The following is a 16570-nucleotide window of genomic DNA, read 5'->3' on the forward strand; positions in this document are numbered from 1 at the left end:
CCTTTGCCTCCTTCTCCTTTCCCCTTCTCTTCCTCCCCCTTTGCCTCCTTTTCTTGCTCCTCCACCTTCTCTTTTGCCTCTTTCTCCTCCTTTCCCCCTCTCTTCCTCCCCCTTTGCCTCCTTTTCATCCTCCTCCACCTTCTCTTTTGCCTCTTTCTCCTCCTTTCCCCTTCTCTTCCTCCCCCTTTGCCTCCATCTCCTCCTTTCCCCCTCTCTTCCTCCCCCTTTGCCTCCTTTTCTTCCTCCTCAACCTTCTCTTTTGCCTCTTTCTCCTCCTTTCCCCCTCTCTTCCTCCCCCTTTGCCTCCTTTTCTTCCTCCTCCACCTTCTCTTTTGCCTCTTTCTCCTCCTTTCCCCCTCTCTTCCTCCCCCTTTGCCTCCTTTTCATCCTCCTCCACCTTCTCTTTTGCCTCTTTCTCCTCCTTTCCCCCTCTCTTCCTCCCCCTTTGCCTCCTTTTCTTCCTCCTCCACCTTCTCTTTTGCCTCTTTCTCCTCCTTTCCCCCTCTCTTCCTCCCCCTTTGCCTCCTTTTCATCCTCCTCCACCTTCTCTTTTGCCTCTTTCTCCTCCTTTCCCCCTCTCTTCCTCCCCCTTTGCCTCCTTTTCTTCCTCCTCCACCTTCTCTTTTGCCTCTTTCTCCTCCTTTCCCCCTCTCTTCCTCCCCCTTTGCCTCCTTTTCTTCCTCCTCCACCTTCTCTTTTGCCTCTTTCTCCTCCTTTCTCCTTCTCTTCCTCCCCCTTTGCCTCCTTTTCATCCTCCTCCACCTTCTCTTTTGCCTCTTTCTCCTCCTTTCTCCTTCTCTTCCTCCCCCTTTGCCTCCTTCTCCTCCACTGATCTAATAGATGGGAATTCACACAACACATTTGCTGTTATATTATTACCAGATAAGTCTGAGAAAATAGGAAAATTACAATTTAGGAGAAATGTATTCAGATGTTAACAATAAGATGGCCCTGGTTTCTTCAGAGACGTCCTCCTCCTCCTCTGAGCGGCCAGGAGTGAAGTTGAGACTGGCGCTGCACCTTGTGTAGTAGTAAATGTTTCCGGCAGAATAATGGCGACGACCTGTGAATGTTATGGACCCTTGGGCCGGGCGAGGCGGGTCGTACCGTGCATGTAATGTGCTCGGAGGACGGCTCTGGACACGTCCATTACACAATGATGAGGATGATGAGGGTCATTTCTGTCGCCTCTTTTGGGCTCTCGGTCCTTTTAGCTGTTTTTTTTTCTTTTCCCATCTAAACTTTGGACCATTTGCAGAGACCTGGAGCCGAGAACATTGCGCGGCTGTGATTTTCCGTATGGGCTTGACGGGTCTGAATTTGCATTCTGGGCGTCGGGGCGCTGGCGGCCGTTAGTTAATTGTAGGGATCTGGCGGCAGAAGATTGTTTATTGTGATAATTGAATGACTTCGGATGGTTACAATGTTTCCTCTTATGAACGTGGAACAGAAGCTGCATTATCTACTTGTAATTTCCGAGGTCGGATCCATCACATTCGCTGCGCAGATTCGCGTCGCCGCCTCTCCACTCTCGCGCACTTATCCCGGTAATAGTTGCTTGGGATCGACATAAATTATGGGAAAAAATAATGTGTTATCAGGTTCAGAACGGCGTAATAACTTCTAATGAAGTCGTTTTAGAGGAAAGTGAATGTGGACGATTGACTTGCTGGGTGCGTAATGTGAATGTTCTGCTGACACCGTCAAGTATTTATAGATCCGCTGATATTTATGTTCGGACAGGACATCGGCTTAATGCTTATGCATCTAAGCAGCGTCATGCGCCGGCCCTTTAAACCAGGACCATAACAAATGTCTCTTTTATTCATTCGCAGTATGAAACTTTATTAATGGAGAAATGTTCCGAACTCACAGAAATCACGGAGAGGTAAGAAGCAGCGGCAGCAGCGTGAAGACGCCGGAGCAGACTTACTGCGGACCGTAGGCCCGGACCGGTCCGAAGTGTCCCCGCCAGACGCATCTAAGTGTCCGACTGCAGCACCTTCACCAGCTGCACCTGCTGACACCTTATTATTGGCAGCTACATTTCACCACAAAGCCTCATAGCAGAGCAGCAAACACACAATCAACATGACGGCATAGTGTGCAAAAATCCCCGAGTGTGACCCCAAACACAGTGTGTCCCAATATCCCCCCGATGAGGGGCGCCGTGTCCGGGTGAATAGGGAAATGTTACTGCTTCATTGCCCGCACAGTGCCGTATAGTGCCTCTTATTCTTATTACTGGGGTCCGCTCACAATTACGGGGAGGGCAGTGGCTGATGTGTGATTATAGGGCAACTTTCTAGAAATAATGTCACTCATCTCTCCAAGTTCTGCCTCCAAACCCGGCCCACTAAGATGGCTGGAACCACGTTAGGATTGGGGGTGTGACGCAGCACTGTCCTCTCTGTGCTGCCCCCTCGGCGCTGTCCTCTCTGTGCTGCCCCCTCGGCGCTGTCCTCTCTGTGCTGCCCCCTCGGCGCTGTCCTCTCTGTGCTGCCCCCTCGGCGCTGTCCTCTCTGTGCTGCCCCCTCGGCGCTGTCCTCTCTGTGCTGCCCCCTCGGCGCTGTCCCCTCAGCACTGTCCTCTCTGTGCTGCCCCTTCGGCGCTGTCCTCTCTGTGCTGCCCCCTCGGCGCTGTCCTCTCTGTGCTGCCCCCTCGGCGCTGTCCTCTCTGTGCTGCCCCCTCGGCGCTGTCCTCTCTGTGCTGCCCCCTCGGCGCTGTCCCCTCAGCACTGTCCTCTCTGTGCTGCCCCTCAGCACTGTCCTCTGTCCTCTCTGTGCTGCCCCCTCAGCACTGTCCTCTCTGTGCTGCCCCCTCGGCGCTGTCCTCTCTGTGCTGCCCCCTCGGCGCTGTCCTCTCTGTGCTGCCCCCTCGGCGCTGTCCTCTCTGTGCTGCCCCCTCGGCGCTGTCCTCTCTGTGCTGCCCCCTCGGCGCTGTCCTCTCTGTGCTGCCCCCTCGGCGCTGTCCTCTCTGTGCTGCCCACTCGGCGCTGTCCTCTCTGTGCTGCCCCCTCTGTGCTGCCCCCTCGGCGCTGTCCTCTCTGTGCTGCCCCCTCGGCGCTGTCCTCTCTGTGCTGCCCCCTCGGCGCTGTCCTCTCTGTGCTGCCCCCTCGGCGCTGTCCTCTCTGTGCTGCCCCCTCGGAGCTGTCCTCTCTGTGCTGCCCACTCGGAGCTGTCCTCTCTGTGCTGCCCCCTCGGCGCTGTCCTCTCTGTGCTGCCCACTCGGCGCTGTCCTCTCTGTGCTGCCCCCTCTGTGCTGCCCCCTCGGCGCTGTCCTCTCTGTGCTGCCCCCTCGGCGCTGTCCTCTCTGTGCTGCCCCCTCGGCGCTGTCCTCTCTGTGCTGCCCCCTCGGCGCTGTCCTCTCTGTGCTGCCCACTCGGCGCTGTCCTCTCTGTGCTGCTCCCTCTGTGCTGCCCCCTCGGCGCTGTCCTCTCTGTGCTGCCCCCTCGGCGCTGTCCTCTCTGTGCTGCCCCCTCGGCGCTGTCCTCTCTGTGCTGCCCCCTCGGCGCTGTCCTCTCTGTGCTGCCCCCTCGGCGCTGTCCTCTCTGTGCTGCCCCCTCGGCGCTGTCCTCTCTGTGCTGCCCACTCGGCGCTGTCCTCTCTGTGCTGCCCACTCGGCGCTGTCCTCTCTGTGCTGCCCCCTCTGTGCTGCCCCCTCGGCGCTGTCCTCTCTGTGCTGCCCCCTCGGCGCTGTCCTCTCTGTGCTGCCCCCTCGGCGCTGTCCTCTCTGTGCTGCCCCCTCGGCGCTGTCCCCTCAGCACTGTCCTCTCTGTGCTGCCCCCTCAGCACTGTCCTCTTGGCGCTGTCCCCTCGACCCTGGCCCCTGGGCGCTGTTCCCTCAGCACTGTCGCGCTGTGTTACGTCTCTCGCCTCCTCACTGAAATCTGAATTGTTTTCCAGATGTACCCAGACAGATGAAGAGGAGGCCCTGACAGCGATGAAAGCCTCCATTAACAAAGTCCTGACAGCGGTGGGGCAGTCGTTCAGTCAGCTGATTAATCTCGCCTTAATCAAGGAGGTGAAGGTGAATGAGGAAAGCATGTTACGTTTTATTATCGGGTGTTGTGTAGAATGATACAATGTTACGTTTTATTATCGGGTGTTGTGTAGAATGATACAATGTTACGTTTTATTATCGGGTGTTGTGTAGAATGATACAATGTTGCGTTTTACTATCGGGTGTTGTGTAGAATGATACAATGTTACGTTTTATTATCGGGTGTTGTGTAGAATGATACAATGTTACGTTTTATTATCGGGTGTTGTGTAGAATGATACAATGTTGCGTTTTATTATCGGGTGTTGTGTAGAATGATACAATGTTGCGTTTTATTATCGGGTGTTGTGTAGAATGATACAATGTTGCGTTTTATTATCGGGTGTTGTGTAGAATGATACAATGTTGCGTTTTATTATCGGGTGTTGTGTAGAATGATACAATGTTGCGTTTTATTATCGGGTGTTGTGTAGAATGATACAATGTTGCGTTTTATTATCGGGTGTTGTGTAGAATGTTACAATGTTGCGTTTTATTATCGGGTGTTGTGTAGAATGATACAATGTTGCGTTTTATTATCGGGTGTTGTGTAGAATGATACAATGTTGCGTTTTATTATCGGGTGTTGTGTAGAATGATACAATGTTGCGTTTTATTATCGGGTGTTGTGTAGAATGATACAATGTTGCGTTTTATTATCGGGTGTTGTGTAGAATGATACAACGTTGCGTTTTATTATCGGGTGTTGTGTAGAATGATACAACGTTGCGTTTTATTATCGCGTGTTGTGTAAAGTGATACAACGTTGCGTTTTATTATCGGGTGTTGTGTAGAGTGATACAACGTTGCGTTTTATTATCGGGTGTTGTGTAGAATGATACAACGTTGCGTTTTATTATCGGGTGTTGTGTAGAATGATACAACGTTGCGTTTTATTATCGCGTGTTGTGTAAAGTGATACAACGTTGCGTTTTATTATCGGGTGTTGTGTAGAGTGATACAACGTTGCGTTTTATTATCGGGTGTTGTGTAGAATGATACAATGTTGCGTTTTATTATCGGGTGTTGTGTAGAATGATACAATGTTACGTTTTATTATCGGGTGTTGTGTAGAATGATACAATGTTACGTTTTATTATCGGGTGTTGTGTAGAATGATACAATGTTACGTTTTATTATCGGGTGTTGTGTAGAATGATACAATGTTGTGTTTTATTATCGGGTGTTGTGTAGAATGATACAATGTTGTGTTTTATTATCGGGTGTTGTGTAGAATGATACAATGTTGTGTTTTATTATCGGGTGTTGTGTAGAATGATACAATGTTGCGTTTTATTATCGGGTGTTGTGTAGAATGATACAATGTTGCGTTTTATTATCGGGTGTTGTGTAGAGTGTTACAATGTTGCGTTTTATTATCGGGTGTTGTGTAGAGTGATACAATGTTGCGTTTTATTATCGGGTGTTGTGTAGAGTGATACAATGTTGCGTTTTATTATCGGGTGTTGTGTAGAGTGATACAATGTTGCGTTTTATTATCGGGTGTTGTGTAGAGTGATACAATGTTGCGTTTTATTATCGGGTGTTGTGTAGAATGATACAATGTTGCGTTTTATTATCGGGTGTTGTGTAGAATGATACAATGTTGCGTTTTATTATCGGGTGTTGTGTAGAATGATACAATGTTGCGTTTTATTATCGGGTGTTGTGTAGAATGATACAATGTTGCGTTTTATTATCGGGTGTTGTGTAGAATGATACAATGTTGCGTTTTATTATCGGGTGTTGTGTAGAATGATACAATGTTGCGTTTTATTATCGGGTGTTGTGTAGAATGATACAATGTTGCGTTTTATTATCGGGTGTTGTGTAGAATGATACAATGTTGCGTTTTATTATCGGGTGTTGTGTAGAATGATACAATGTTGCGTTTTATTATCGGGTGTTGTGTAGAATGATACAATGTTGCGTTTTATTATCGGGTGTTGTGTAGAATGATACAATGTTGCGTTTTATTATCGCGTGTTGTGTAGAATGATACAATGTTGCGTTTTATTATCGCGTGTTGTGTAAAATGATACAATGTTGCGTTTTATTATCGCGTGTTGTGTAAAATGATACAATGTTACGTTTTATTATCGGGTGTTGTGTAGAATGATACAATGTTGCGTTTTATTATCGGGTGTTGTGTAGAATGATACAATGTTGCGTTTTATTATCGGGTGTTGTGTAGAATGATACAATGTTGCGTTTTATTATCGGGTGTTGTGTAGAATGATACAATGTTGCGTTTTATTATCGGGAGTTGTGTAGAATGATACAATGTTGCGTTTTATTATCGGGTGTTGTGTAGAATGATACAACGTTGCGTTTTATTATCGGGTGTTGTGTAGAATGATACAACGTTGCGTTTTATTATCGGGTGTTGTGTAAAATGATACAACGTTGCGTTTTATTATCGGGTGTTGTGTAGAATGATACAACGTTGCGTTTTATTATCGGGTGTTGTGTAGAATGATACAACGTTGCGTTTTATTATCGGGTGTTGTGTAGAATGATACAACGTTACGTTTTATTATCGGGTGTTGTGTAGAATGATACAACGTTGCGTTTTATTATCGGGTGTTGTGTAGAATGATACAACGTTGCGTTTTATTATCGGGTGTTGTGTAGAATGATACAATGTTGCGTTTTATTATCGGGTGTTGTGTAGAATGATACAATGTTGCGTTTTATTATCGGGTGTTGTGTAGAATGATACAATGTTGCGTTTTATTATCGGGTGTTGTGTAGAATGATACAACGTTGCGTTTTATTATCGGGTGTTGTGTAGAATGATACAACGTTGCGTTTTATTATCGCGTGTTGTGTAAAATGATACAACGTTGCGTTTTATTATCGCGTGTTGTGTAAAATGATACAACGTTGCGTTTTATTATCGCGTGTTGTGTAAAATGATACAACGTTGCGTTTTATTATCGGGTGTTGTGTAGAGTGATACAACGTTGCGTTTTATTATCGGGTGTTGTGTAGAGTGATACAACGTTGCGTTTTATTATCGGGTGTTGTGTAGAATGATACAACGTTGCGTTTTATTATCGGGTGTTGTGTAGAATGATACAACGTTGCGTTTTATTATCGGGTGTTGTGTAGAATGATACAACGTTGCGTTTTATTATCGGGTGTTGTGTAGAATGATACAACGTTGCGTTTTATTATCGGGTGTTGTGTAGAATGATACAACGTTGCGTTTTATTATCGGGTGTTGTGTAGAATGATACAACGTTGCGTTTTATTATCGGGTGTTGTGTAGAGTGATACAATGTTGCTTTTTATTATCGGGTGTTGTGTAGAGTGATACAATGTTGCTTTTTATTATCGGGTGTTGTGTAGAGTGATACAAAGTTGCGTTTTATTATCGGGTGTTGTGTAGAGTGATACAACGTTGCGTTTTATTATCGGGTGTTGTGTAGAGTGATACAACGTTGCGTTTTATTATCGGGTGTTGTGTAGAGTGATACAACGTTGCGTTTTATTATCGGGTGTTGTGTAGAATGATACAACGTTGCGTTTTATTATCGGGTGTTGTGTAGAATGATACAACGTTGCGTTTTATTATCGGGTGTTGTGTAGAATGATACAACGTTGCGTTTTATTATCGGGTGTTGTGTAGAATGATACAACGTTGCGTTTTATTATCGGGTGTTGTGTAGAATGATACAATGTTGTGTTTTATTATCGGGTGTTGTGTAGAATGATACAATGTTGCTTTTTATTATCGGGTGTTGTGTAGAATGATACAATGTTGCGTTTTATTATCGGGTGTTGTGTAGAATGATACAATGTTGCGTTTTATTATCGGGTGTTGTGTAGAATGATACAATGTTGCGTTTTATTATCGGGTGTTGTGTAGAATGATACAACGTTGCGTTTTATTATCGGGTGTTGTGTAGAATGATACAACGTTGCGTTTTATTATCGGGTGTTGTGTAGAATGATACAACGTTACGTTTTATTATCGGGTGTTGTGTAGAATGATACAATGTTACGTTTTATTATCGGGTGTTGTGTAGAATGATACAATGTTACGTTTTATTATCGGGTGTTGTGTAGAATGATACAATGTTACGTTTTATTATCGGGTGTTGTGTAGAATGATACAATGTTGCGTTTTATTATCGGGTGTTGTGTAGAATGATACAATGTTGCGTTTTATTATCGGGTGTTGTGTAGAATGATACAATGTTGCGTTTTATTATCGGGTGTTGTGTAGAATGCTACAATGTTACGTTTTATTATCGGGTGTTGTGTAGAATGATACAATGTTGTGTTTTATTATCGGGTGTTGTGTAGAATGATACAATGTTGTGTTTTATTATCGGGTGTTGTGTAGAGTGATACAATGTTGCGTTTTATTATCGGGTGTTGTGTAGAGTGATACAATGTTGCGTTTTATTATCGGGTGTTGTGTAGAATGATACAATGTTGCGTTTTATTATCGGGTGTTGTGTAGAATGATACAATGTTGCGTTTTATTATCGGGTGTTGTGTAGAATGTTACAATGTTGCGTTTTATTATCGGGTGTTGTGTAGAATGATACAATGTTGCGTTTTATTATCGGGTGTTGTGTAGAGTGATACAATGTTGCGTTTTATTATCGGGTGTTGTGTAGAGTGATACAATGTTGCGTTTTATTATCGGGTGTTGTGTAGAATGATACAATGTTGCGTTTTATTATCGGGTGTTGTGTAGAATGATACAATGTTGCGTTTTATTATCGGGTGTTGTGTAGAATGATACAATGTTGCGTTTTATTATCGGGTGTTGTGTAGAATGATACAATGTTGCGTTTTATTATCGGGTGTTGTGTAGAATGATACAATGTTGCGTTTTATTATCGGGTGTTGTGTAGAATGATACAATGTTGCGTTTTATTATCGGGTGTTGTGTAGAATGATACAATGTTGCGTTTTATTATCGGGTGTTGTGTAGAATGATACAATGTTGCGTTTTATTATCGGGTGTTGTGTAGAATGATACAATGTTGCGTTTTATTATCGGGTGTTGTGTAGAATGATACAATGTTGCGTTTTATTATCGGGTGTTGTGTAGAATGATACAATGTTGTGTTTTATGATCGGGTGTTGTGTAGAATGATACAATGTTGTGTTTTATTATCGGGTGTTGTGTAGAATGATACAATGTTGCGTTTTATTATCGGGTGTTGTGTAGAATGATACAATGTTGCGTTTTATTATCGGGTGTTGTGTAGAATGATACAACGTTGCGTTTTATTATCGGGTGTTGTGTAAAATGATACAACGTTGCGTTTTATTATCGGGTGTTGTGTAGAATGATACAACGTTGCGTTTTATTATCGCGTGTTGTGTAAAATGATACAACGTTGCGTTTTATTATCGGGTGTTGTGTAGAATGATACAACGTTGCGTTTTATTATCGGGTGTTGTGTAGAGTGATACAACGTTGCGTTTTATTATCGGGTGTTGTGTAGAATGATACAATGTTGCGTTTTATTATCGGGTGTTGTGTAGAATGATACAATGTTGCGTTTTATTATCGGGTGTTGTGTAGAATGATACAATGTTGCGTTTTATTATCGGGTGTTGTGTAGAATGATACAATGTTGCGTTTTATTATCGGGTGTTGTGTAGAATGATACAATGTTGCGTTTTATTATCGGGTGTTGTGTAGAATGATACAATGTTGCGTTTTATTATCGGGTGTTGTGTAGAATGATACAATGTTGCTTTTTATTATCGGGTGTTGTGTAGAGTGATACAAAGTTGCGTTTTATTATCGGGTGTTGTGTAGAATGATACAACGTTGCGTTTTATTATCGGGTGTTGTGTAGAGTGATACAATGTTGCGTTTTATTATCGGGTGTTGTGTAGAATGATACAATGTTGTGTTTTATTATCGGGTGTTGTGTAGAATGATACAATGTTGTGTTTTATTATCGGGTGTTGTGTAGAATGATACAATGTTGTGTTTTATTATCGGGTGTTGTGTAGAATGATACAATGTTGTGTTTTATTATCGGGTGTTGTGTAGAATGATACAATGTTGTGTTTTATTATCGGGTGTTGTGTAGAATGATACAATGTTGCTTTTTATTATCGGGTGTTGTGTAGAATGATACAATGTTGCGTTTTATTATCGGGTGTTGTGTAGAATGATACAATGTTGCGTTTTATTATCGGGTGTTGTGTAGAATGATACAATGTTGCGTTTTATTATCGGGTGTTGTGTAGAATGATACAATGTTGCGTTTTATTATCGGGTGTTGTGTAGAATGATACAATGTTGCGTTTTATTATCGGGTGTTGTGTAGAATGATACAACGTTGCGTTTTATTATCGGGTGTTGTGTAGAATGATACAATGTTGCGTTTTATTATCGGGTGTTGTGTAGAATGATACAATGTTGCGTTTTATTATCGGGTGTTGTGTAGAATGATACAATGTTGCGTTTTATTATCGGGTGTTGTGTAGAATGATACAATGTTGCGTTTTATTATCGGGTGTTGTGTAGAATGATACAATGTTACGTTTTATTATCGGGTGTTGTGTAGAATGATACAATGTTACGTTTTATTATCGGGTGTTGTGTAGAATGATACAATGTTATGTTTTATTATCGGGTGTTGTGTAGAATGATACAATGTTGCGTTTTATTATCGGGTGTTGTGTAGAATGATACAATGTTGCGTTTTATTATCGGGTGTTGTGTAGAATGATACAATGTTACGTTTTATTATCGGGTGTTGTGTAGAATGATACAATGTTACGTTTTATTATCGGGTGTTGTGTAGAATGATACAATGTTATGTTTTATTATCGGGTGTTGTGTAGAATGATACAATGTTACGTTTTATTATCGGGTGTTGTGTAGAATGATACAATGTTACGTTTTATTATCGGGTGTTGTGTAGAATGATACAATGTTGCGTTTTATTATCGGGTGTTGTGTAGAATGATACAATGTTGTGTTTTATTATCGGGTGTTGTGTAGAATGCTACAATGTTGTGTTTTATTATCGGGTGTTGTGTAGAATGATACAATGTTGTGTTTTATTATCGGGTGTTGTGTAGAATGATACAATGTTACGTTTTATTATCGGGTGTTGTGTAGAATGATACAATGTTGCGTTTTATTATCGGGTGTTGTGTAGAATGATACAATGTTGCGTTTTATTATCGGGTGTTGTGTAGAATGCTACAATGTTACGTTTTATTATCGGGTGTTGTGTAGAATGATACAATGTTGCTGTGTAGAAATCTCCCAGAAGTCGGACGTGTTCGCTGTCAGGGTCCTGAGAATAAGGGTCCGCACCCACGGTCGGGGGACGTTCTGGACGCAGCGTATTTTCTCTGCGTCCGCTGCGTTATCCCGCGCAGCAGACTCAAGCGTCTCTAATATGCTGTGGATAGGAAACGCGCGGGCAGGTCAGTTTATGGAGCATCTAGAAGGAGCATCGTGTGCCGGGGATTTCTATCCATCCATCCACTGTGCTTGTACTGCACAACGCAGCGAAAACACGGAGCGTCCAGAACACCACGGATCCGGATCATGGGCCCGGGCCCTGGGGGGCAGAACCTCTGCACCCTGCAACGTTCTCCTAGCACATGGCCCCCGCAGCACAGAGATCTTCAGCCCAATTCACCCCAATGTTAGACGATCACCGGCGTCAGAGCAGAGAATCCGCGGAGGTTTCTCGGGTGATTTGGGCTCCTGGAGAGTTTCCAGCTTTCTGCACTGGTCTGTGATAATCCAGCAGCGGCCGGGTCCCAGGGATTTCACTGCATCTGCTTCTCGGCATGGCTGGGGTTAACCCCGTCACTGCGCCGGCTCTGATTGTTATAATTGGCGCTCCGGATCTGCGGTGGTCGGATCCTCCTGTCTTCTGGCAGAGCGGAGCCGGTCCACGTCCCGCCGATAATCCCACTCATTCCGTGTCCTCGCTTTCTGCAGCGTTATCGGATTTGACAGAGAAGATTATTTTTAAGGAAAATGCTGTTTTCTTGTCAACAAGAATGGTTGGGACTGAGCGAGCGGGGAATGGGCGCTGACAGGTGGATCCGGTGAGGTCAGAAGACGGATCGGTGTCTGCCGCGCTAATCCATAATGAGTGATGTCATAAGATGATGTCATGCTGCCACTGGAGCCGCTCGTCTGCCCAAGGTCACATGGCTGCCGGAAAGGCCGCCTCGCATTGTCACAGGATGAAAGTCCCACAAAAAGCTTCAGCTCATCATTTACCAGAATGACAGGCGCTAAGTAACGAGCGCTAATATTCCCTCCGAATCACAGGAAGATCAGGCGGAGGCCGCCCCACCCTGGCTCCAGCCTCATCACTAAAAACCACAGCACGGATCATTGGCGTCGCCGGGCACCTCCCGGATTGTTCTCCACAGGTCGCCCGCACCCCGATACCCGGCTCTTCTCCTTCACTGTGCGTGAAACAACGGTCCTCGGTTATATTCTTTATACCTGGACCTAGACGAGCAGCTGCAGTGTAAAGCATGGGGGAGGGACAGGGCCGCAGTCTGAGCCTCTGATGAGACGACCCTGTACAATGCAGCAGGCTTGATTTACAAGGCTCTAGGACCGCTCGGCTGCGTATGGTCTGGAGCTTTGCTCCTTAACACCAAGGACCACATACAACAGTCGGCAGATGTCGGTCATTTGCTGGAGGCTCAGAGGTCTCTGACTCTGGGCTGCCAGTACAGCCCAAATTAGTGGTGGGTGATGGAGCACCACCGAGGACTTGGGAGGGTCCCACACCGAATATGTGCACCGAGGAAGATCCACCACTGAGGATTTATTCCAGGGATGGTCCACCACTGAGGATGTGCCCCAGAGATCGGAGACTTCCACCACTGAAGACTTACGGGTACTTTGCACGTTGCGACATTGCTACTACGATCTCGTCATGATCAAATTGAAAGTGACGCACATCTGACATCCGGCGCCGGTAACGACGTCGCAACGTGTAAAGCCTAGATGCACCGATAAACGATCACAAAAGCGTCGTAAATCAGTGATCTGTGTAGCGTCGGTCATTTCCATAATTTCACTGCAGCCATGTTACGATGTAGTTCCTCGTTCCTGCGACAGCGCACATCGCTGTGTATGAAGCCGCAGGAGCGAGGAACATCTCCTACCTGCGTCCCGGCTGCAATGCGGAAGGAAGGAGGTGGGCGGGATGTTTACGTCCCGCTCATCTCCGCCCCTCCGCTCCTATTGGCCGCCTGCCGTGTGACGTCGCTGTGATGCTGCACGACCCACCCCCAGAGCGACGTCGCAGGGCAGGTGAGTGCGTGTGAAGCTGCTGTAGCGATAATGTTCACTACGGCAGCAATCACAAGAGATCGCATGTGCGACGGGGTGGGGGGGAAGGGAGGGGGGGGACTATTGCGCTCGGCATCACTACAATCGGCTAGCGATGTCACAGCATGCGAAGTACCCCTTAGACTTGGAACAGCCCACCACTGAGATCGTGCATCAGGGATGGTCCATGACTGAAGATGTGTGCCAGGGACGGTCCACCACTGAGGAGTTGCACCAATGAGGATTTGCATCAACAACATCCACCACTGAGGACTTATGCCGGAGATGGTCCGCCACTGAGGACTTACACCGGTTATAGTCCAACACTTAGGAAGTACATAATTACTGGCAGCAAGAATAGTCCACCAGTGAGGACATGTGTCGTGGATGGTCCATCTCTGAGGGTGTGCACTGGGGACAGTTCACCAATGGAAACTGACAGCAGGAATGCAATGCCACAAAGAACTTCTGCCAGAGATGGTCCACCACTGAGGGTGCGCGCCGGGGACGGTCCACCACTGAGGGTGCGCGCCGGGGACGGTCCACCACTGAGGGTGCGCGCCGGGGACGGTCCACCACTGAGGGTGCGCGCCGGGGACGGTCCACCACTGAGGGTGCGCGCCGGGGACGGTCCACCACTGAGGGTGCGCGCCGGGGACGGTCCACCACTGAGGGTGCGCGCCGGGGACGGTCCACCACTGAGGGTGCGCGCCGGGGACGGTCCACCACTGAGGACTTGCATTGGGGACAGTCCACCCCTATCAGCAGGAACGCAATGTCACAGAGAATGTCCAACGGATACAGTCCACCACTGAAGACATGCGCCGGGGGCGGTCCACCACCAAGGACATGCGCCAGGGGTAGTCCACCACTAAGGCTTTAGGCTGCCACTGGGGACAGATGCTGAGCTGTCATTGAGGGAAGGAGCAGTGCTGGATCAGTACACGGGGGGGAGGGGTACTGCTCCAGATGCTGCAGAACATTTCTCCTGAATCAGGTGGGGGCACTTCTCCTAATGAAACTATAATCTCAAAGAAAAGCACTGACCCTCCTCAATGTGAGCCCCCCCCCCCCAACAGGCGGTTTATATTATCAAGTGGCCTGTGCGAAATAGGAGGCATCCGCTCTAACCATGCACCGGGGCCGGATAATGCACCGGGGACGGATAATGCACCGGGGACGGATAATGCACCGGGGCCGGATAATACATAAGATAGTACAGTATACTGTATATACGCAGACCATATAATACACCGGGGCCGGATAATGCACCGGGGCCGGATAATGCACCGGGGCCGGATAATGCACCGGGGCCGGATAATGCACCGGGGCCGGATAATGCACCGGGGACGTATAATGCACCGGGGACGTATAATGCACCGGGGACGTATAATGCACCGGGGACGTATAATGCACCGGGGACGTATAATGCACCGGGGACGTATAATGCACCGGGGGCCGGATAATGCACCGGGGCCGGATAATGCACCGGGGACGTATAATGCACCGGGGACGTATAATGCACCGGGGACGTATAATGCACCGGGGACGTATAATGCACCGGGGACGTATAATGCACCGGGGACGTTAATGCACCGGGAACGGATAATGCACCGGGGCCGGATAATGCACCGGGGCCGGATAATGCACCGGGGCCGGATAATGCACCGGGGCCGGATAATGCACCGGGGCCGGATAATGCACCGGGCCGGATAATGCACCGGGGCCGGATAATGCACCGGGGCCGGATAATGCACCGGGGCCGGATAATGCACCGGGCTGGATATACATAAGATAGTACAGTATATATGCAGACCATATAATGCACCGGGGGACGGATAATGCACCGGGGACGGATAATGCACCAGGGCTGGATAATGCACCAGGGCTGGATAATGCACCAGGGCCGGATAATACATAAGATAGTACAGTATACTGTATATACGCAGACCATATAATACACCGGGGACGGATAATGCACCGGGGACGGATAATACACCGGGGCTGGATAATGCATCGGGGACGTATAATGCACCAGGCCCGGATAATGCACCGGGGGCCGGATAATGCACCGGGGCCGGATAATGCATCGGGGCCGGATAATGCATCGGGGCTGGATAATGCACCGGGGCCGGAGATAATACATAAGATAGTACAGTATACTGTATATATGCAGACCATATAATACACCGGGGCCGGATAATGCACCGGGGCCGGATAATTACATAAGATAGTACAGTATACTGTATATACGCAGACCATATAATACACCGGGGACGGATAATGCACCGGGGCCGGATAATGCACCAGGCACGGATAATGCATCGGGGCCGGATAATGCACCGGGCCGGATAATGCACCGGGGCCGGAGATAATAGCATAAGATAGTACAGTATACTGTATATACGCAGACCATATAATACACCGGGGCCGTATAATACATAAGATAGTACAGTATACTGTATATACGCAGACCATATAATACACCGGGGCCGTATAATACATAAGATAGTACAGTATACTGTATATACGCAGACCATATATACACCGGGGCCGTATAATACATAAGATAGTACAGTATACTGTATATACGCAGACCATATAATACACCGGGGCCGGATAATGTACCGGGCCGGATAATACATAAGATAGTACAGTATACTGTATATACGCAGACCATATAATACACCGGGGCCGGATAATGCACCGGGGCCGGATAATGCATCGGGGACGTATAATACACCGGGGCCGGATAATGCATCGGGGACGTTAATACACCGGGGCCGGATAATGCATCGGGGACGTATAATGCTCCAGGCCCGGATAATGCACCGGGCCGGATAATGCACTGGGCTGGATAATACATGATAGTACAGTATACTGTATATACGCAGACCATATAATACACCGGGGCCGGATAATGCATAGGGGCCGGATAATGCACCGGGGCCGGATAATGCATAGGGGCCGGATAATGCATAGGGGCCGGATAATGCACCGGGCCGGGATAATACATAAGATAGTACAGTATACTGTATATACGCAGACCATATAATACACCGGGCCGGATAATGCACCGGGGCCGGATAATACATAAGATAGTACAGTATATTGTATATACGCAGACCATATAATACACCGGGGCCGGATAATACATAAGATAGTACAGTATACTGTATATACGCAGACCATATAATACACCGGGGCCGGATAATG

At 46.8% G+C, this 16570-nt stretch overlaps 1 protein-coding gene across 2 annotated transcripts in view; it reads left to right on the top strand.

Moving 5' to 3' along the window:
* The window catches only part of LOC142255195 (protein inscuteable homolog), a 298604-nt gene that overhangs the window by 122639 nt on the left and 159395 nt on the right, over positions 1-16570 (top strand). For both annotated transcript variants that reach the window (XM_075326693.1, XM_075326694.1), the window contains exons 3-4: positions 1836-1888; positions 3906-4029. In XM_075326693.1, the coding sequence (XP_075182808.1) occupies positions 1836-1888; positions 3906-4029 (177 nt within the window). The remainder of the gene's footprint in view (positions 1-1835; positions 1889-3905; positions 4030-16570) is intronic.

This window comes from Anomaloglossus baeobatrachus, chromosome 10 (genome assembly GCF_048569485.1).
Source record: "Anomaloglossus baeobatrachus isolate aAnoBae1 chromosome 10, aAnoBae1.hap1, whole genome shotgun sequence".
Lineage (NCBI taxonomy): Eukaryota > Metazoa > Chordata > Amphibia > Anura > Aromobatidae > Anomaloglossus > Anomaloglossus baeobatrachus.